This window comes from Juglans regia, chromosome 7 (assembly GCF_001411555.2).
Source record: "Juglans regia cultivar Chandler chromosome 7, Walnut 2.0, whole genome shotgun sequence".
Taxonomy (NCBI): Eukaryota; Viridiplantae; Streptophyta; class Magnoliopsida; order Fagales; family Juglandaceae; genus Juglans; species Juglans regia.
In genome coordinates this window covers 9,712,915-9,734,945 of record NC_049907.1, presented here as the reverse complement: position 1 = coordinate 9,734,945, position 22,031 = coordinate 9,712,915, and the positions used below count along the sequence as shown (strand labels likewise).

General features: G+C 35.0%; 3 protein-coding genes across 6 annotated transcripts; 2 read left to right on the top strand and 1 right to left on the bottom strand.

Annotated features, from left to right (window-relative positions):
* Positions 1 to 5,332: 5,332 nt before the first annotated feature.
* On the top strand, positions 5,333 to 11,867 carry LOC108996450 (tubulin gamma-1 chain). 3 transcript variants are annotated; one of them, XM_018972355.2, is made up of 12 exons: positions 5,333 to 5,746; positions 6,563 to 6,763; positions 7,379 to 7,490; positions 7,870 to 8,270; positions 8,544 to 8,597; positions 8,671 to 8,775; positions 9,356 to 9,430; positions 9,532 to 9,576; positions 9,796 to 9,924; positions 10,352 to 10,456; positions 10,529 to 10,606; positions 11,557 to 11,867. In XM_018972355.2, the coding sequence occupies exons 1-11, from the start codon at positions 5,618 to 5,620 to the stop codon at positions 10,595 to 10,597; spliced, it is 1,425 nt and encodes a 474-aa protein (XP_018827900.1). In that variant the 5' UTR covers positions 5,333 to 5,617; the 3' UTR covers positions 10,598 to 10,606; positions 11,557 to 11,867. The 3 variants fall into 3 exon arrangements, with proteins under 3 accessions (XP_018827900.1, XP_018827899.1, XP_018827898.1); XM_018972354.2 differs by having other exon boundaries at positions 11,433 to 11,867; XM_018972353.2 differs by having other exon boundaries at positions 11,395 to 11,867.
* A 1,640-nt stretch (positions 11,868 to 13,507) lies between these two features.
* Positions 13,508 to 14,321, top strand: LOC108996465 (arabinogalactan protein 20). Its single transcript, XM_018972384.2, has 2 exons — positions 13,508 to 13,862; positions 14,030 to 14,321. The coding sequence occupies exons 1-2, from the start codon at positions 13,724 to 13,726 to the stop codon at positions 14,134 to 14,136; spliced, it is 246 nt and encodes an 81-aa protein (XP_018827929.1). The 5' UTR covers positions 13,508 to 13,723; the 3' UTR covers positions 14,137 to 14,321.
* A 1,093-nt stretch (positions 14,322 to 15,414) lies between these two features.
* Positions 15,415 to 21,713, bottom strand: LOC108996463 (mitochondrial carrier protein MTM1). Of its 2 annotated transcripts, XM_035692299.1 has the most exons (10): positions 21,239 to 21,713; positions 18,772 to 18,846; positions 18,502 to 18,624; positions 17,998 to 18,057; positions 17,690 to 17,860; positions 17,357 to 17,456; positions 17,012 to 17,103; positions 16,773 to 16,922; positions 16,088 to 16,146; positions 15,415 to 15,920 (listed from the first exon to the last, which is right to left on the bottom strand). In XM_035692299.1, exons 1-10 carry the CDS (start codon positions 21,470 to 21,472, stop codon positions 15,788 to 15,790), a joined length of 1,197 nt encoding a protein of 398 aa, XP_035548192.1. In that variant the 5' UTR covers positions 21,473 to 21,713; the 3' UTR covers positions 15,415 to 15,787. The 2 variants fall into 2 exon arrangements, with proteins under 2 accessions (XP_035548192.1, XP_018827928.1); XM_018972383.2 differs by lacking the exon at positions 21,239 to 21,713 and having other exon boundaries at positions 18,711 to 18,800.
* Between the last annotated feature and the right edge of the window lie 318 nt (positions 21,714 to 22,031).

The following is a 22,031-nucleotide window of genomic DNA, read 5'->3' as shown; positions in this document are numbered from 1 at the left end:
GGGACTGACCAAACCTCCACACAACTGTGGTCTAGAATTTATGATTACTATTCCACTTATAAAAAACCTAACAGTCAAGAACGTTCCGTGAATTCTTTGACCAATCGGTGGTCAGCCATTCAAAAATGTGTGAATAAATTTTGTGGTTCCATGGCCCAAGTTGAAGGAATGCATCCAAGCAGTGCAACCGAGCAAGATAAGGTATAATCGTTTAAGAAAATTGTTGCTGTTTATTTTTTGTTATTGTTCTAATTATGAATGATTTGTCCCACTAATTGTTAAATAAAATTTCAGATTGACAAGGCAAAAATCTTATACCGAGAGACCCAAAAAACCAACTTCACCATGGATCATTGTTGGAATCTTTTGAGACACCAAGCGAAATAGCAAACACACGTGGACAGCATAAGAAGAAGAGACAATGTCTCACGTCCAGGTAGTATTCCAAACTCAATACAATTAGGAGAAGAGATGGAAAATGTGCCCGTGGAGTGTGAGAGACCTCCGGGCAAAAAAGCTGAAAAAGAAAGAGAGAGAAAAAAAAAATCTAGGGAAATAGAAGATACTGAATTTAGTGATGCCTTAAAAGAAATGACACATGATAGGAAGATTCATATGTTGGAGAGAAAAGAATCAAATTTGAGGTTAGACAATGAAAGGTCTGAGTTATTGGCTGTTAAGAAGAGAATGGTTGAAATTGAAATTAAGGCTCAAGAAGAAAGATCTATAATACTTGCTGAAAAGAGGAGGAAAAATGATATGGAAATTATGAAATTGGATATTGGGACCATGAATTCTATGCAGCAAGAGTATTTCCATAATCTTCAAATGGAAATAATTGAGGAACAAAGGAAAAAAGCTAGAGCTCATATATAGTTGTATGCTTTGTTTTGTGCAGTTTTTGATAATTTTTTTTTACTGTGGTGCACTGTTTTGAGTATTATTGTATTGCTGAAACTCTATATTAAAGTGTATTTTGGTTGGTGGTTGGTGTGATGTTCTGAGTATTATTGTATTGCTGGAACTCTATATGAAAGTGTATTTTGGTTGGTAGTTGGTGGTGGGTGGGTACGAATCAATTGGGTGAATTTTGTTGTTGGTGGGGTTTGGTTTTGCTGGAAAGTTGTGTTGCTGGAAATTTGTGCTTCTGGATGTGGTTTTCGGCTGCTGCTGGATGTTGTGATGCTGCTGTTTTGTGGTTGCTGCTGCTGAACTCCTTGTTTGTCCCAATGATTTGTGGTTGCTGCTGCTGCTGGAAATAAATGGAGTTGTGTCTGCTGCTGGATGTTGGACTTCTTGCTGCTGCTGTTGCTGCTGCTACTGGATGCTGGATGCTGGAGTGCTTAATATTTCGATGGCTTGAATCAAATTTCTATTGTAATGAATTTGTATCAAAATCAACTTTTTGGAACTTGTATCAAGTTGATTTTTATACATGGGTTAATTGCTGCTGTTTATTAGCACATTTGATTCATTTTTTGTGTATATAAATTTGATGTATTTATTATATATGGAATTGCTAAATTTGGATGCATGAAATTGTATTTAGGCAAAAAATTAATAATAATAAAATAATAATATTTTATTATTATTTTGTCTCAAATATGCATAAGCCAATGTGGGAATTTTACTTAAATGTCAAAGTGGTTATGCAAAATGGGTGATTTTACATATGCATATGCATAAACCAATGTCAATGCTCTAAAGAAGTCATTTTTGGGTAGGATTGACAAATCCCAAGTTGGAAAGAACTCAAGCGGGCCAGGGCTGACTACCACGTTGGATTAAGGACAATGTTAGAGCCACCCTTGAGATTACTAGGAGATCTTGCTCTAGTGTGTGCTTTTTCATATAATATTTTTTTTAAGTTATTTTTTATATAAATTTGTTTAACACTTTTAAATATTTTTAAAAAAATAAAATAAATTTAGAACATCATTAAAAAGTACTTCATTAATCATAAAGTAAAAAAAATTATTAAAAAAATATTTCTGATTAAAAAAGTATTTTTTTAATGATTTTATAAATTCTTTATATTTTTTTAAAATATTGAAAATTGTTAAAAAATCTATATAAAAAAGAACTAAAAAAAACACATAAAAAACACATGCTAGTGCCCAATGGGAGCTCCCATTGGTGGCTCTAGCATTATTCTTGGATTAACTATTGGATTAGTCAAAATAATAATATAATATTATTTTTTTAATAATAATATTTTTAATTTATTTTTTTTTCATATATTATAATTATATTAATTCTATGTTAATTAATAATTTAATTTGATACTTAAATTATTATTTCTCAATTTAAATATATTGTGGCTCAAAATTGAAAAATAATAATTTAAATAAATAAAATAATAGTTATAGAGTATGAACAGCTAGTCTTTAAATTTAAAGATGAATTTATATGTATGTAGTTTAAAATTAAAAATTTTAGTATATGCTGAATAATTCAATATAATGATTTTAAATATAAATTTATCAAATTTGAAAGATGTCACTCATGATGAACCTAAATAGTAAAATGATGAACCCGTGATCGAGTTCACGTGTCAGTCTCACAATCTGCACAATCGCCCTTAAATGACGAACACGAAAGAGCATAAAGCAAGCCTGGTTCCAGCACGCCAGCCGTGGATTCCCCCTTAATGCTTTTAGTCCAGAATCTCACTTTATTCGTCCTCATATTATTTATTTAGTTTTTAGAAAAAGGGATCAAAGCCATTCCCAAATCCCAACAGACAAGTTCACCAGGACAATATTTCCTGCATTTTCATTTCTAGTTGTCCAACAAAAATAAGGTCGATGGAAGCTCACAAGGTAATCTTGGCACTGCAGGGGCTGGAGGAGTGCTTAGGGATGCAAATGGTGATCTGATCATGGCCTACTCAATCTCACTTGGTACAGGTACGAACAACTTTGCAGAGCTTATGGGTTTGTTACATGGCCTTCGCTTTGTTAAAACTATGGGAGTGGTGCATATTGATTCGGAGTTAGATTTCATGTTGGTGGTCAAATAGGTGAAGGAGGAAGGTTGTGGAGTGTGCCAGCGTGGTACGTAGAAGACTACTGGGATGAAATAATGGAGCAATTAAAAGGCTTTTATGTACAAGTCACACATATATATCAGAAAGGGAATACCTTGGTAAATTTTTTTTTGTTTTTTTTGATGTAAAATTCTTAATCTATTCCATTAGAGAAAAGCTACAATACAAATAAGAGGATCCTTCATAGTTACAATGAAATCAGATATAGTAAGAGCATTTTTTGTAAATAAATGGGCTATATGATTGCCGTTTCTCTTAATATGAGAAACTTTCCATTTAGGAAACAACTTGAGATAAAATCTAGCCTCACTCCAGAACATACTGGAGCTACTCAGTGCTTCTCTATCTTCGACCAAGGCCTTTGTGACTTGCAATGAATCACCCTCGAGTATAATCTGGTGCAAACCGATCTTCCATGCAAACCAAGTATATTGGGAGCGGGAGGTTGAACTCATTAATAGTTTTCTCATGATATTCTTACCAACCTTAAAGGGCTCTTACGTATGGATAAGCATGGGTTTCCCTTTATTAGGCTTGTTTAGCAGGTGCTATGTTTTTTTTGTTAGGGTGTGTAGGTGTTATTTGCTTGGTGTTTATTTTGATAAGCCTTGTCCTTTGTTTTGACAGTTTTCCTCCCCTATAAATAAGGTAATTTAATAAATAAAGGAGGTGTTGTCCTCCTTTACACGAAGAAAAAAAAAATCTATTCTAACATATATTCACTAGTATAGAAATTGTCTATTCCAACAAAATCTATTCCAACGGATTTTGATTTATCAATTGATTGTCTTTTGATCATATATTGGTATTTCAACGTCATACCAACAAAAAAAATTTGCAATAATACTCAACCTACAAAATCGACTAGTACATATTAACAAATAATGCTACCAACACATGAAATGAGGGCAAGAAAAAATTTTACCATATAGTTTTGGCATAAAAAAAATTGTTGCCTCTCATCAAAAAATTTAACCATATACTCGAAATAAGTCTAGTATAGAAATACCGTCAAAAGTGAGGGTTGATTAATAAAATTGGGATAGGGGCCACTATTGGATATGGGGCCTAACTCTTCCAAAAAAAAAAAAAAAGTCTAGTATAGAAATAATTTAAATACTAATATAGAAATAAGTGTAATATAATAAGTTAATAACACATAATATTATAGTATAATAACATATAATTAGACATAACAATATGTAATACTATAGCATGATAACATTTAATTAGACACTATATTATAAGTCTAGTATAAAAAAAAGTTAGATATTAGTATATAAATAAGTTTAGAGTAATAAGTTAATAATACATAAACTAGACACTAGTGAATGAGTATTTATTAATAATCAATACTCACAATTGTAAAAACTATAAATAAAAAAACTTATGGTTAAAACAAAAATTAAAATTAAATTTAGGTTATATAAAAATAGGGTTTAATTTAGGGTTTAGGAAAAAAAAAACCATAACAGGGTTTTGAGAAAAATTTTAGGTTTAGAAGCCCAAAACTGCACCAGCTCAACCCAAGACGCCTAACCTAACCCACATTCCGTCGTTTTTAAAGGAAAAAAGGCACCATTTTGACTAGGATTGGGGCAGGTTTGGGGACACCAGATAAAATATAAAATTTTCATCTCATCTCATCTCATTATTACACATTTTTTAATTTTTCATACAAACTATAATAAACAATTCTACTTTTTTAAATCTCAATATATTTTTTTCAAATTCCAAAACAATAATAATATTAAAATATAATATTTTAAACTCTAAAATAAAACACAAAATTCTCATCTCATCCCTCAAACCTGCTAACTTTCTAACCCAACCCACATTCAAGCAAAATGCCGTCGTGTTTTAATGAAACTTGTACAATTAATATATAAACCTTATATCCAATTATAATATTATAGCAATTTTATGTATATATTTTTTATATGGTCCCAAGTAGTATATGACGTTACCAAGTCCTATGTACTAACTATTATACAAATAATTTTTTTTTTTTATACGTTGGGAGTGGGATTTTGAAATCATTTAGAAAATGGGGCCGAATGCCATTAAGCCATCAAATCCTTGACTATACAAAAAACTTAAGTACTTAATTAACTAACTTATAATTAAGGACTATATTCAATATACAGGAGTAAAGGATTAGGCATAAATAACGGGTTATATATTATATGTTTAATTATAAAAGTTATTATACTTATATATACTTATATTATTTAATTTAATTTACATGTTTACATTTTATAACACATCATAATCTACGCATTGCGCGCACGCTAGGGCGTTTCTGTCGGGGTCAGATTACTGCGTTTACAGTGCCGCTCGAAACAGACTCCGACGATGACATTCACTTTCCTCTATATTTCCTCCTAATTTCCCCGTCATTTCCTTTCCCTTTTCAAAAATCTCCCCGCGCCACAGCAAGAGGGAAGGAAGGGCAGAGGGAATCCCATCTATTTTCTTCTTCCTCTTCTTCTTTTCCCTTTCCCTTTCCGGTTCAGAACCCTAGCTATTTAGTTTCCCCCAGAAGAGGAAGAGGAAAGAAGAGAAGAAATGCCGAGGGAGATCATCACGCTCCAAGTTGGACAATGCGGGAACCAGATCGGCATGGAGTTCTGGAAGCAGCTCTGCCTCGAGCACGGGATTAGTAAGGAGGGCATTCTCGAAGATTTCGCTACTCAGGTCCTTGCCTTCCTCCTCCCTCCTGCACTCGTGTTTGTATCCGTGGGCATGCGTATAGCTACTGAATTCGCCTACAAACGTATTTCAATCGCTGGCTACTGAGAAATTTGTGCAGGAAGAAAATATATTGAATTTTAAAAAGTAGCCCAAACTTTTTTCTTGTAGGTTTGTTCGGCTTATTTGAGCCCTGATTTTTAATTTTTTTAAGGCACTTATAATTACTGAAGTTTTAATCAACTCGCTCAAATTATGCATAATTTGTCTATTAATGTGTTAAGTCGGAGATTATGTGTATGAGTATGTATTTATTGTGAAGGAGAGACCCACCCAAAAACTATTGAGCAAATGGAATTGAAAATGGCCTAATTAAGCTCAATAGGTTTATCAGGGTTAGGTGAATGGTAATTTTGTTTTGTTTCGTAATTAAAGAGAAGCTTAGTTTGATTTTCTCTTCTTTATTTTTCGTACATTTTTCATTTTGGAACATGATTAGGTATGATTGCTTGCTTGCATGGGTTAATGTGTATTTGGGCACATCGCCTGTGTTTTGTTTCCAAATTAAAATTGAGGAATATCAGAGGAGTTTTATTTAGACTCCTGTTCAAAATAAGCGGAGTATGTGTTTTAGGTTCAGATATGAGGTAATTTGGCTTACTTGGATGATGATTAATGCAATTTTTATCCAGAGCTTCCATATTTTTTCTGACCTTTTATCATCAAAGTAATGCTAAATTTGTTGTTGGGGTTGTCAGTAGGTATTATTCTTTCTTATAATTGACATATAATTTGTAGTAATTTGACTTTGAGATGCTGCAGGGAGGTGACAGGAAAGATGTTTTTTTCTACCAAGCTGATGATCAGCACTACGTCCCACGGGCTTTGCTGATTGACCTGGAGCCCAGGGTAATTAACGGCATCCAAAATGGTGAATATAGAAATCTTTACAATCACGAGAACGTCTTTGTTTCAGATCATGGAGGAGGTGCGGGAAATAATTGGGCCAGTGGTTATCACCAGGTTTGTTGCTTTGTTTCCATATAGTAGGTTTTATGACAATCTTTGTCGATTCTAAGCCAATGCTTTGAGGGCTCTGTGTGCATAAGATTTACTCGTAGGTGGTTGGTGTATTTGCATGTTAATTTAATTTATTCTTTACTATGTAACAATTATGCTTTAAATTCAGAACTAAGATGGCTGCAGGCCAATGGAGTGAATTTCTTGTGTGGTGTTGAAGAAAGACAAGCTGCTTTTCTGGATGTTGTCAAAGTGACAAAAGTAGGGAATGCATTCAAAGATAAAATATATTTGTAATCTTGCGAAGATCCTGACTAATAAAAACACAGATCTATGATTTTTGGCATTGGATGACCAGTCAAATATTTCTATTACACTTAAATTCTTTGTTTGTTGAATTTATTATTCCACATGTCCATACTTCTAAGTTGAGTTTTATAGTCAGAATTTCTTTTGAATCACACATGCTTCAACCATTCGGAGAATCATTATTTGCACCAGTTTGTAAGAAACATTGTTATCTGAAATTCCTTCTATAAGCTTAAAATTTTTCGGATTTCACTTGCATGTGATGGTCTGCTTTTCATATTTTTCATATGGTTTCTAATTTATGATCAGGGGAAGGGTGTTGAAGAGGATATAATGGACATGATTGATAGAGAAGCGGATGGTAGTGATAGTCTTGAGGGTTTTGTTTTATGCCACTCTATTGCTGGAGGAACAGGATCAGGTTCTTTACTTCTCTGTCTTTTGCATTGTATAGCACATTCTTTTTATGGCATTACTGAGTGATAAAGTAATTCTACCATTGGCATTGGTTTCATTGGAGATTAAAACTAATTCATAATTTCAAATTTTGAGAAGGAACTTAACTGCCTTTTGTTTTACTGAAGTTGAACAAAATTCGGATTACTGATATCTTAAAGATGAATAAAACATATACATACAACCTTGAGCATCATTATGCTCATTAGCTCAGAATTTTGCCTCAATATCAGGGGATCTTTTGCTTACTTCACATTTTTAGTATTTGCATGATGACATCTACATGACTGCAAGTGCTCCCTTGCCTGTTCGCTTGTTGACTATGCTCACCTTAAATAATGTAGGTATGGGTTCATATCTGTTGGAAACCCTTAATGATCGCTACAGCAAAAAACTGGTTCAGACATATAGTGTATTTCCTAACCAGATGGAGACAAGTGATGTGGTGGTCCAGCCCTACAACTCGCTTTTGACGCTCAAGCGACTAACATTAAATGCTGATTGTGTTGTTGTCCTTGATAACACTGCATTGAATAGAATTTGTGTGGAACGTCTTCATCTATCAAACCCCACCTTTGCAGAAACAAATTCTTTGGTTTCCACTGTAATGTCTGCCAGCACAACCACTCTGCGATATCCAGGCTACATGAACAATGACTTGGTTGGCCTTCTTGCCTCCTTAATTCCAACCCCAAGATGTCATTTTCTGATGACAGGATATACTCCACTCACTGTGGAGCGCCAAGTAAGTTTTAGATATGCATTTATTTTTTGTTCATTGTTATGGGTTATTAGTGTTTCTATAAAAAATTATGATTACTTAGAATATTTTATAAAAAAAATTTGACTGCATTAAATAGAGGTAGCAAACAATCTAGTTTGGTTTTCATCCTGTTCTCTTTTTCTTTATTTGATTGATTTGATGTCTTATATTGCTACAAACTTTTGAATCAGGCATGTTATGCTTCTAGAACATTGTTTCAGCTAAGTCTCATCTGAATCTATCTTTTCTTGGCAGGCTAGTGTGATTCGTAAAACCACTGTACTTGATGTTATGAGAAGACTTCTGCAGGCAAGAATATTTGCTTATGGTTTATAATCCGTATGTGTTTTTGGCATTCCTTTGATATAGATCTTTTTCACAGACTAAGAATATTATGGTTTCCTCATATGCTCGGACAAAAGAGGCCAGTCAAGCCAAGTATATATCAATATTGAATATCATACAAGGGGAAGTGGACCCAACTCAGGTATGTTAACAGCTTAGAAAATCTTTGAGTTTATAATATTTTCTGCAAATTATACTTGTAATTGTATGGAGAAGCTGGGCATTTGTTTTTATGACAGAATATACTTGGAACTCCTTTTCATTCTGACCTCTTGTGATAAATAATTAATTTTTTATTATTGATATTATATTTAATGTGTCCACAAGGGCAGATAACTTTTATGGGGCTTCTAATAAACTCTCATGCACCCCATGATCACTTACATCAACATCCAGCAGCCTACTGCTTTTCCTCCTATTTTAAAATTTGTTTTAGATTTAGATCCTACCCTTTCATGCCAAAAAATTATGTTGTTCAATTTTTCAATTTAATTTCAGAGGAAAAAAGTAAAAAAAAAAAGTCATGGTTTTACATTGCGGAAAACCTTTTACATCTACTTGATCAATCTAAAAATCATTGCTTGTTAAAGTGATTATTATTCTTTCAAATTGTTGGTGGTGATCTTGGAAATGAATGCTAAGCTATCAGGGTTCTAATGGAATTTTTTTGGGGGATTTTTTGGTTGCTGCTGGGTCTAATTATTCACCTTCTCTCTGATCAGGTTCATGAGAGTTTGCAGAGGATACGTGAAAGAAAGCTTGTTAACTTTATTGAGTGGGGCCCTGCAAGCATTCAGGTCTCTTTTCTGAGTAAAAGCAATTGCTTCTGATGCTTAGTCCATTCTTTTGAACTTTATTATAGGATCCTCTGTGTGTGTGTCTCTCTCTCTCTTATTAGGTTGCTCTGTCCAGAAAGTCTCCATATGTTCAAACTGCTCATAGGGTAAGATTCCTCCTTTTTTTTTTCCTTCTTGTGATAATGTTCTCTCCTTCAAAGATTTTTCAGGATCATACAATTTCTTAAACTTGAAATTTTATTAGCGTAATGGTTATGGACATGGGCTTCCCTGTTTTTCTTATGAAGTAATGTGCTTTTTAGTTGTGTGAAAGAAAAATAATTGAGAAAATGGTTAATAAATCTGGTGTGTTTTGCATTTGTTAGGTCAGCGGACTTATGCTAGCTAGCCATACTAGTATCCGGCACCTTTTCAGCAAGTGCTTGAGTCAGTATGAGAAGTTGAGAAAGAAGCAAGCATTTCTTGACAACTACCGGAAATTCCCAATGTTCGCTGTAAGTTGCCATCATTATAAGTATAATAATCTCATTTCAGATCTAATTTGTCTGATGATAGACATTGCAAACTCTTAATTTACAATATTCTCTTGTATCTTTATCTTCTAGCTAGGCATTTCTTTTGTATAGATCCAGTGTACCTGACTTGCGCCTTTTGCACTTAATAATAAAGGATGAATTATTACTTATCAAAAAGAAAAAAGAAGTTCTATTGGTTGCAAATTGGAAGGATTGGACAGAATTTATTAAAAAAAATTGCACTGCTTTTAGAGATAGTCAAGCAATATGCCATTTACTTTTTTCCGTAATACCTGGTAAGTGATACTGATGATGGATTAGATTCCATTTTGAGTCCGTGCCAGCATTGATGAGTTCTGGGATTACGTTAGGGTCTTATTTTAAAATAATCTTAAAATCTGTACAGGACAATGACCTTTCAGAATTTGACGAATCGAGAGACATAATCGAGAGTTTAGTCGACGAATACAAGGCCTGTGAGTCCCCAGATTACATCAAATGGGGAATGGAGGTAGATGCCTGCTAGCTTAACTCCTCATTTTGTTCTTAGTGTTTTTCTGATGAGTGTATTATATATGTGCAGGACCCAGACCAAGTTCTAACAGGAGAAGGCAATGCCACTGGAACCGTGGATCCAAAGTTAGCTGTTTGAACACATCAAGTAAGATATTATTAGTTTCTAATAAATTTCTGCATTATTGTCAGTACATTTTCAAACCATTTAATCACATTGTTGAATCTACAACCATATATGGTTTGACCCCTAGGTAGAGCATCCATACACTAGTGCATTTTTTGAAATTGCTAGTTCCCACTTAAATAAGCTTTATTGGAGATCTCTTCATGATCATTCCAAGTGGTTGTGTTTTTTGCTCTTTGGGACCCTGCCATTGTGTATTCAAATTTTTTTTGTTTAATATTGAAGCTATATTCAATATGGTCAGCTATCCAAATAATTCAATTAGCATGCTCTTTCTAGTGGAAACTGTCAATAATTTGATAGAAACAAGTAAAAGCTGGAACAGACATTGTTGCCTTGCAGATATAATTATCATAATTACCTTTTTGCCTTTGACGATTCCACCTTATTCTATGCAATAAGATTTTTAAATGATGAAGCAACACTTGTAATTGTGTTGTGTGAGGTCTTTGTTGTGTTAAGAGTACCTATTTTTATTGTTTTATTATCACCCATTACATTATATTATACGAAGACATGTTGTGTAGCATTCTGCTTTAAGGGGCTGGAATTGTATATTCTTCAAGGTGGTAACTCTAGACCATTTCCTAGAGTAACATGTTTCTCTAGGATGTATGAACAAATTTTAAATGTTGGAAGTGCTCCTCTCTGAACTTCCGTTGTCAAGGCGTTGAGTCTGTGGTGTCAGCACCTTTCTGTTTGCCCCATGGTTGTCTGTAGCGCTAAATGATAGCCTTTTCTTCTTGCAGTCGAAAGGTGATTTGGGCTTTACTTCTACTTAATGCAGATTATAGTGCTGTGTGCCAAAAGAACGTGAAGAATGACTTTCTTAAGTTGAATTCTTCTTGTACATGAAAGTTCTTCCTGCTTTGTGTGCCATTTGGTTGTTTGTAAGGCTTTGATTTTTTCAGTTTGCAGACTAATTATGTTGGTCGAATCTCGATGACCCTGAAATCTTAGGAAATCCAGGTGATGCACTTGATGCCAAATTACCGGATTTCTGTCCTCAAAAGTCTTCTTCTAGGCGTTAGGTAGATGATGCTTTATTTTCATTGGGTAGAAAGAGTATTGTAATGCGACCAGCCCATGTGGCGGCAACAACGCAAAACTTGTTTCTTCACCACAGCATGTGCTTTAGTCATGGTTGTGTTGTGTGGTTTGCGCCCATCATTGGATTAATACTACATTATTGAAACACTAATAAAATATGTAATTAATCTGCCATAACGTATGTGGATAACAATATCTTATGCATGACGGCTTTGTGGTGGTCAATGGTCATGTCTCAAAAACAGATTTTGTGTTGTTGTCATTGGACCAACTGTGCTACATCAGAAATATGGAGGCCTTTTAAAAACAAAAACAAAAACAAGATGTTAATTAGATGACACCAATCTGTGTTTTTTTGTTGTTTCCGCCTTTTCCTTTTTTACCTTTTTTGAATTTGAATTTTGAATTCCGCCGTTTTTAATTACCTCATGCATTGGCGTAAAAGATGAACTAAAAGCAAGAAAGTAATTGGTACGGTCAGGAAGATGGGCCCTACAGCTACAAAAGTTTAAAACCTTGTAGACGAAAATGGTACAAAAATAAAATAAAATAAATATATAATATTTTTCATAACATATGTCGCAGCTATGTTTTAAATTGAAGGGTATTGTTGTAAGATATCATATAATTAATATACCATGGCATATATAATTTATATAGTAAACCCCATTTTATCTCTAATATTTTCTTTTTTCAAATGATATCTCTAAAGATTTACGTTTGGATTCAGAGATAAATTGAATAAAATATTGTTAAAATATTATTTTTTAATATTATTATTATTTTAAGATTTGAAAAAGTTGAATTGTTTATTATATTTTATGTGAAGATTTAAAAAATTTGTAATAATGAGATAAAATGAATTGATATGAGTTTCTAATTCAAATCGGGACATATTCTATTCTCTTGTGTATAGTATAATTTAGTAAAGAGAAATGTTTTGGATTTCGAATGTTTTTTTTTTTTTACTTAGTGATTAAGGAAGTGTTTTTTAATGATATTATGAATTTTTTTATTTTTTTTAAATGTTTATGATGATTAAAAAAATACATAAAAAAAAAAGAAAAGAAAAAAAAATGAAATACACCATTTGGGACACTTATTCGGGTCATTTTTTCGGTGGCTGTAACAAGACTCTTTAGTAAAATATTTTCATGATGTAATTTGATTTGGAATAAAATTTTAAAATTTACAAATCAAATATTATATTTAAGTGATACGAATTATGTGATTTATATACATACTTGAGAATAGAATAACTCTTTATCTCTAATATTGTTTTGATTAGTAAACAAATTTTTTCATCAACTGTATTATCTGGAACATCACTTTTAAAAGTGTTATATTTTGACTGGTATATTTACCAACTGTAACAGTAAAAAGAATAAAATCGATTCGAATATTAGCCGTTTCGATCCGTTGAAGTAGAGGTCCCACTTCAATCATTCAATCCGAAGTTGCGTTGCATTTGGAACCGAATGTCTCGGCCAAACGTTAGCTGAGAGCCTCAGAGTGGCGTCCAGACTGTCCGTCCCGAAATGCAGAAGAAAACAAAGTAAATTAAAATAAAAACCAACCAGCATGTGCATGTGCATGTGCATGTGCATGTGGCCTCGGAAAATGTTAAATTCTAAATCGAGTAAAAACTTTAAAAAGCTATGAAAAAGGTTGTGTCATTCCATAATTATGTATGTATGAATTTCCTTATAAATTAACTGACCTACTGTTATTTTAAGCTAATGGGGTCTTTCCTTATGCATGCATGGTATGTATGTATATATATATATATGTATATATGTATATGTATATGTATGTTTATGTATGGTAGATAGAGTGGCCAGCCGGTGGCTTTCCCCTCTGTTTTACCCTCCTCTATCTATATAAAAAGGATAACTTTCGTCTCCTTCGCACCCTCTCATAACCATTCTCGCTCTCTCTCTTTCTCGATTCCTTGGGCGTTTCTTTCTTTCTTTTGAGTGCAGCGATTTTCTCCTTTCTGGGTTCATTTTCTTTCAGGGAGAGAAAATAATGGCAGGTTTTTCTTCTTCTTCTTCAATGGCAGTCATTGGAATGGTGGCGATCTTTGCTCTATTGTTCGCCATTGTTTCCCCGGCTGTGGTGGTGGAAGCCCAGTCTCCGGCTCCTGCCCCTGCCCCTACCAGCGATGGTAAACTTGACAACGTTTGCTTTTATTAGTTAGATCTGAAACATCGGGCATTGTATTCATTTCACCTTTCTTTTTCTTTTCTTTTTCTTTTTCTTTATTTTTTTGTTGGGTTGTGGAATCTTAATGTTGATGGAATCTTTTACCTGTTGTTGACGTTGATATTATAGGGACTTCAATTGACCAAGGGATTGCATATTTGCTGATGTTGGTGGCGCTGGTGCTCACATACCTCATCCACCCTCTCGACGCCTCATCCTACTGCAACCTCTTCTAGTTTTCCAATTTTAGGACTTTAGATGCGTTAGAGCAGAGGCCAGGGTTTTGTAATGGAATTGCTTTGTTCATATTTGTTACCATGGGTGAGGAGGAATTGTTTTTTTCTTTGGTGGGGTTCATTTGTATTCGCAAATTGAATGAATGGTTTTATCGATTTGTTGAATGAATTTTACTTTCTCTGCTCTCTCTTGGTGCTCCACGCTTCATATCCCTATCAAGAATTAGGTCAAAGAACTATATAGAATCTCAACATGCAGTGCCCGTTGGTGATTATCCATGTTGGCCCCACTCGCATATGAACTTTGACGCATCAAAGGGATGCATGAAATAGCAGCTCACAATTAGGTTGAACCTTCAAGCCATTAGAACTCAAAAGTCACTCGTAATTATTCACATCTGAAATAATAATCTTCAGGGTGCGAAGCAATTCTTGTAAACTCTCACATTTTACACTCCGCAACTTTGTGAAATGTTAATACCAAGCAAAATTTACGAAACGAACAATTAAAGATCGGCCCTTCTCATGACAGATTGCTAGTCAAGATTTGGAATTCAATTGGGAAATTGCAGGGTTCCTAGTGCTGTTAGGATGTTTGTACGGACAGCTTGTAGCGAGGCATTGCCCACAATGGCCAAGCAGAGCTCATGGAGGTGGCCATGATCACTCTACAACTTTGGTCTTGAAGCAATGACTTTGTTCATGGTAAAGGATTTCTGCATCCTAACTTACTGATCAACAATGCAAGAAGAGATTTGGAACTTTTTAGTTGCCACATCCTAGTTGCTTGTTGAAGCCTATTGAAGGGACCTACAAACTAAATTGGGATGCTGCTATTAATGGGGTAGATGGCTTAATTGGAGTTCGTGCAATTATGAGGTTCAGGCCAAGTTATTGGCACTCCCCGAGCTAGAAGACATCTGAGAGTTAGCCCTTTCAATGGAGAAGCTTATGCTTTGCTGTCGGGAGTTCTCTTCTGCAAGGAATTGGGCATTAACAAGTTCATGCTTGATGCATTGTAAGTGGTTAACATGTTGAAGGAAACTAAGCATGACCGGAGCTGATTGAAGATGCAAGGAAGTTGCTGAATTCATTTGCAGAGTGGTCTGTCACTCACATAAGAAGAGAGACCAATAAAGCAGCTCATGTTTTAGCTAAGAATGCTCTAAGTTGTGTTGAACTGGAAGAAATTCCAAGTTGCATTTTTCAGATTGTTATTGATGAGATGTTGTAATTCTTTATAAGCAATAAAAAGATGTACTGTATTAAAGAAAGAAAAAAAAGAAGATCGGTGGTTTTCATATTCTCTTACAATTAAGAGAATTTTCTGTTAGATTGCAGAAAGCAGACTTTTAAGCATGAACTTAAAAATGACAATCCTAGCTTGGCATTTCCAGGCTTTAGGAAGAATGGGGAAAAAGAAAAATCATAGTTGCCTAAGCATTATTTGTTGGCTCTCAAACCGGAAAGCCAATCTTGGTAGGAGGATCCTGTGTGAACATTATATCCTTTCAAGAATTGAGCTAGTCGTCAGTATGCAAACTGCTGTTAGCTTTATAAATCGGAAAGCATAATCTCGAAGGCTGACCACAAACAAGGAGTGTCTTCCGGATTATTTAGTAAGTATAATCTCGTAAGTATGCTCCCCTGATTATTGAGTTCCAAGCCTGTGATGCAAAGCATACTTGACAACTTCATAAAAGGAGACAACTATGCCGACAGAGGGTCCAGCACGACCAAGACGGGGACTGATTCCTGTAAATAGTCCCTTCATTCCACCATCCCTGATCCGATCAATATAATTAGTATTGTTTCGATAGGTCCATATCATTAGTGACATAGGAACCATATGTTCTACATGGAAGTACACTATCTTTATGTTAAGGGACCTTCAGGATGCAATGGGGTGGAACTGTGCAGTTGTATCATTTACTAACTGAGTGCTACATACCTCCAAATTTCGAGCAATGTTTTTGTTGTTGTCATCCTTAATGCCTTTACTGGGTCCTTCTAAAAATTCAGGAAAGAAAACTACGTCAACAACCAAAGCAAGTACAAAAGAACATAAAAGGGGAAAAAGAAAATTCCATGTACTTGAATTAAAGAAATTTAACTGTAAATTCATGCAAAGTAATTTTGCAGGTCCCAGTCACGAGGTCAACAACTATCTAATTCTAATAATGCCTTCAACTTCATCCTCAATCCCTAGGGAAGGCATGGAAATCTAAGGTACACCTTTGCAAAACCTTATTACAAGCCATTACCTGAACCCTACTAATATTCAATATATGGGATATGAAAGGAACATAATCTCAAGAAACCTACATGGGAAAAAATGTTACTAGAAGCTCATGACCATAAATTGCACCATTTTTTTCTTATCTGCCAAGACCATACTGATGGTTACATTTCATTTATGTAAGAAGCCGTTGCCCATGACTTGAATTGTACTTCCCTTTTTGCTTTCTGTGGTGTTCTTCAATCATCATCAAATTTAAAATGCAATTGCATGTGGTGGTTGGGTTTATGTGGTCAAAGAACAGAGAAGGAAAAAAGCATAAGAGGGAAAAAAGAGAGTAAAAAAAGACTCTGGAAAGGCAGATGCATGTTGCAGAGGCTTGAATTGGAGATAACACCTCTATCTGCCGTCGGGTTCTTGCTACATCCAGTGGACATGTAGCAGTAGCTGCAAGGCTTCCTGCAACAAAGCCGGCACAAAAGTTTGCCCCAAGCACACTGGCTGCACTTGCTTCATCACCCATCGTTCCAAGCATTCTTCTCCGAATCTGCATAAAGCAGAAGAAAGTGGCCCAAGTTGGAAATATGTGCTTGAAGCAATACATAATAAGATACCAGTGTAGAAATAATGTCTCACAGGCTCAAGAGTTGACCAGCAGATTGCAGAGAAAGGAATATCACGAGCAAGTTGTGCTCCGAGGCCAGTCCACAAGATACGATAGTTTTGCACTGTTAAAGAGAATGCAGTTCACATATCTGATAATAAAAGCCAAAGAACAAACTACGACCATAAAACTTTTGAGCATCCATTGCATTTTTTCATTCAAACGATTACCAGACCACCACAAAAGACGAACAACTCAAGAAAATCTAGCCAAATAACTCCAGAGGCACATTTCAAAATCTAGATGTATAAATTCAGCTTCAGAGTGGAGATAGAACTCAGAAAATTCTAGACACATCATTTCAGAAGTACACTTACAATTTTGATGTAGGTTTGTGCTTTTCACAGGATTGATAAGCCCAAGCAGTGTCTTCCTAACTCCAGCAGGCTTAACGCCAGTTTGGGTTTCTTTAAAAGCCTATGTAAAAAAAGGAAAGACCAGAATGAGATACATAAATCTAGAAAGTTCTCCCTCAATTCTCTCCACTTGTGGTAAAGAGCACTAAATCTAATGGTTTGTTCCTTTTATTTTCTTTCCCTTTTTGATATTCCCCAATAAAAAAGACATTTTCTTGACATACTTAAAGCAAGCTCTTAGGACTGGAAGGTAGGTCCAGTATTAGACAACTCACAAAATACAACACAGCTTACCTGCATGCGGGTCCTTGCCAGTTCAATAGGGTAACAAGAAACACAAGCTAATGTGCGTGCAACTGACCCTGCCACTAATGGCACATATGGAGTCAAGGTTGGTGCATTTCGAGTTGTAAAATCTTCCATTATATTGCGGAAAATGTCATAACAAGGCAAGTAGATGCCCACCTGGTTGTCAGTCAAAAAATAAAAACTTAAGCAAGAGAGCATGCGAAAGAGGCAAAAGATAACATGAATCTGCAATGCATGGGAACAACCCTAAGAAGAAACCACAAACGCAAAACCCCTGGCTAAAAAAGACTTACTGTTGGCACAGCCAATGCCAAGCTTGCATTTGTGCCTCTCCACAGCCCAGCAAAACCTTCCTGCACAAATTCACTCCTTGAAGCTCCTAGTGATAAGTGATTTCCACACCAAACAGAAACTGGACAGTATAAATAATAAATAACTTTTTAATCCGTACAAAACGGGCGCATCTACTAGACAAAGAATATCCTTTTTTTTTTATAAGACAGAATATCTTAACAGCATTATGTTATAATAAACCTTATTGTAAGAGTGTCATCCATGACTCTAATGAACTTGTTTTAAATAACAGTTTGCCACTGGTCAGGAAAAACTAAATTTTCTTTTGGGTAGTGGTACAGAATTTTCTACTCGAAAAACAATGAAATACAAACTTATCTCTTTATATTATTCTACAAGGGATAAGGAGGCTAGAAGAGGCCAGTTAGGCATCAGGGATATTTTAAAACATTTATTTTGTGGGGAAAATTCAAAATATACTCATAGTCCATATGTTCACTAACCTGACGTGTGACTTTGTATAAAACATCAAAAGTTCCTTTATACCGGCTACACTCTGGAGGGCATCCTGATTCAGAGCCAAGAACCGCACGCGTAGATAATGAACATCTCAAATCTGGTAGCATCTAGAAGAAACAGTTCATAAAATATAAAAGATGGCTCAAGTATTCAAGAAACCACACGCAATCCAAAAATAAGTCAAAACTATTACCTAAGTGGGCTAACCTACAAACTGCTGGTAGTTAAGAATCATAGACTGTTCGTATGCTCACCGTGTTTGTGTCAAAACATGTCATGTGGCACAGCCCCTGATAAGGAACTCCGGCAGCTTGCGCTTGCAACCTTGTCTGTAATTAAGGATTGTAAGGTGTTTAAAATACATAATTTCAAGAATATATTACCAGAGAAGAGAAAAATCAAGGAAAGAAATGCTTAAAAAGGCTACAAACAGTAAACGCAAAAAAAATTGTTATATGAAAATGTGGGAGAAAACTATAGTTCAAAACCAGTTTCGACATGACAGAATATGATTTTGGCAACTCTCATATGAAATCATATTTCAGAAGGAGCAACATTATATTAAGGTTTGATATGAATATCCTAATCCTTAACTTAAAAAGAACAAAAGAATACAGACATTTCAAACTATTATTATGCCCCCCAAATATTTTTATAACTGTTATTGGAGTAGTATTCTATATGAAAATGTACCCAAACTTATAGTTTTACACCAGACAACTCCTTTTTAAGTTTTGATCATTTTATTTTAAAAGCACATACCTATCAAAACAATTTTAAAAGAACTTATATGAATACACACACATATAACAAAATAAAAATTAAGTTTTGAGTTCTATACATTCTATGCTTCTTAATATGGGGCACAAAATTCTTTAAGTATCATCGTATATCAAAGCCCAATCAGGTATATATATGTGAAACAAACACTACATAGCCTAGAAAAATCTCCAATTGCTATTATTTAAGGTTTATTAATGTTATAGTTAGTCTAGTGGTTGGGTTTTAATTTTGGAAAATTTAAATTCAAAAGGGAAGTTATTTTTTAAGATTATTTTATAGATGTAAAGCAACGACTTCCTGTGAAAATAAATTTGAGACTTATCTGTTTATGTTTTACATAAATGTTCATACATACAAATATAGAGACCACATGCATCTTCTTGCCTAAGAAGAGCTTATCTTCAATTGAGCATTGGCATAAAGAAGGGTTTTATGCCTTCCAAAAGGATATGCCGCCACATAAGATTTTTCTTGAATCAAGAAAATACACGCATGGCATCTGATTACCACAGAAACACTACCACCAATGTAAAAGAAGTTTTCTTTCATTATTCTTTTACTCTCTCTATCTCCCAAACCAATCTATTTTGTTGTTTCACTGCCCAATCGTACTAGTGCCCCTCTGCCGCTCCATTCCCTCTCACAATAAACAGCTATCCATAGATCCACCCCCACCCTTGATTTGTAGCCTCACCTTCTCTTTCTTTATCTATCTTCTCTGCTACTTTGCCCAATCGCATTGGCCTCCATGTCCTTGTAGATCTGATTATACACTCACGCTCTGAAGCTCTATATGACGCAATTCCAGCCGTATTCTTCTTTGCATCTCTCTTTTATGCTCTCTTTGAAGGGATGAAAATCGGTGCGTATTTGACCTCCTGTGATTTTTTTTTTCTGTCCCTAGTATAAGTTCTTCGGATAAGCTCCAAATTATTTCATGTATTTGTTACAAAGCTCATTTTTTTTGTGATTGTTTAGCTTATAGTTGAAAATCAGAGACATTTTATTTTTTAGATGGGTTTTCTGAGTCTTGAAATTGTTGGTCATGGATCGGTTTTTCTTGTGAAATTCATAAATAATAGGACTAGTTTGTTAAAAATGAGTTGTTCACACATATCTCATACCACAACAGAAACTACAGAGACTTGATAAGGATAAAAACAATAAAGTCATGGCAAAGCTGAGCATATAGCACCGTTAAAAGTTGAAGAAAAATGATCTGATAACGGGGGATTGCTCTTGACAACTGACAAGGCTGAGCATATAAGCTTGAATAATTGAGTTTCTTATCAAATTTATCAGGTACATTATATCATTCTTAACTACTTTGCTTTATATTCTTAGAAGTTTTTTTTTTTTTTCACATGTAAATCCAATTACACAGATGAATTCTTTATATACACCAGTACACGAGAAAGTGGGTTCAGCTGCCAAAATTATAATTTGCTTTTCTTTCGTAATTGTATTTTAAGCTTGTGGTTGATCAGATGGTTTTTCTGGTTTCTGAAATGTTATAAGTTGTGGGTTATGTTATGCTATGTAATTTATCGCGTAGTATCATTTTTCTTTTCAAACGAGGAAAATGATTCTCTGTTATTCGGTTTATTAGAAATACAATGCTCACGTTTCAGCCTCCCATTGGGTGGTGTTAAAGACTGGTTTACACCAGCTCTGGACTGTAGATGCACTGGCCTAAGAAATTACGTCATAAGTTGGCTCCATCCCTGAGAACTAGGTGTCCAAATAAAACCTACAAATCTACCCAATCAGTTAATTTCTCTAATTATCATCCACAATGAATCTATGATGGGTGTCTCAAACAATACGTTGCCAATTGAGGGAAGAAATAATTTTTTTCGGAAAAAAAAAACAGCAGTATATGTGAGCATTTGAAGTACAATGAAATTAATAAAATGGGTATTAAAAGAAATTGAAAACCTTGGCGACATCAAGAGGGTTAACGATGACAGCGGAGAGGGCAGCGGCACCGGCGGCAGCGAATGTTCTCTCTCCAAAGCCCAAATCCACATCCGCAAGTTCTCTTGAAGAAGAAGAAGAAGAAGAAGAAGAAGAAGCAACCTCCTTGAGCATATCTTCCTTTCTTTCAAAATCAAGCTTTGTTACTGCTGCCGCACTAATCCAGGAAGGCAGACCCGGCTTTGAGGCCACCATTCCTAAAAAAAAAGAAAAACACACAGAACTAGTTTTATTTGTATGAATTCGGGATTGATTTGCGTTGTCTGTCAGCTTTGATGTCGCGAGGGGAAGGAATAAATTTGGAGAGCAAGTAGGAAGAGAACCGTGACTGATTTAATAGTCGTGGAAAGGAAAAGGCGAGAGACGGTTATTGGAGGAGGAAGACTCGGAGAGGAGAGAAATGTAAGGATGGGCGGGCGGGGGTGCACTTTCTCATTCCACGGGATTGCGTGGCAAAATAGGAGTCGTTAGGACAGATATTGATTCGTGGCGTAAAACTACGCATTCGCCAAACAAAACACTCCCAAGTTCCCTGACGTGTCACATTAGGACAGATCGTTATTCGTGGCGTACAACTGCGCAGTCGGCGAACAAAACACTCGCGTCAGCTCTGTCGTGTCACCTCTCCTCTCCTCTCCTTCGTTTCTTAACAGGATAACGGTTTTTTTTTTTTTTATAACATCAGCATAACTTCATGAAAGTCAATACAAATAATAACTCTGCATAGTTACATAGCAGCGTCCAAGGCAACTCT

Excerpts from the sequence above, each read along its gene's own strand:
- LOC108996450 (XM_018972355.2), top strand. The coding sequence starts at position 5,618 with ATGCCGAGGGAGATCATCACGCTCCAAGTTGGACAATGCGGGAACCAG. Across the intron at positions 8,271-8,543 it reads CACTCACTGTGGAGCGCCAA|GCTAGTGTGATTCGTAAAAC; the intron begins GTAAGTTTTAGA and ends TTTTCTTGGCAG. Across the intron at positions 8,598-8,670 it reads TTATGAGAAGACTTCTGCAG|ACTAAGAATATTATGGTTTC; the intron begins GCAAGAATATTT and ends TCTTTTTCACAG.
- LOC108996465 (XM_018972384.2), top strand. The coding sequence starts at position 13,724 with ATGGCAGGTTTTTCTTCTTCTTCTTCAATGGCAGTCATTGGAATGGTG. Across the intron at positions 13,863-14,029 it reads CCCTGCCCCTACCAGCGATG|GGACTTCAATTGACCAAGGG; the intron begins GTAAACTTGACA and ends TTGATATTATAG.
- LOC108996463 (XM_035692299.1), bottom strand. The coding sequence starts at position 21,472 with ATGGTGGCCTCAAAGCCGGGTCTGCCTTCCTGGATTAGTGCGGCAGCA. Across the intron at positions 18,058-18,501 it reads TATACAAAGTCACACGTCAG|GAAGGTTTTGCTGGGCTGTG; the intron begins GTTAGTGAACAT and ends GAATTTGTGCAG. Across the intron at positions 15,921-16,087 it reads ACATTGCTCGAAATTTGGAG|GGATGGTGGAATGAAGGGAC; the intron begins GTATGTAGCACT and ends TGATCGGATCAG.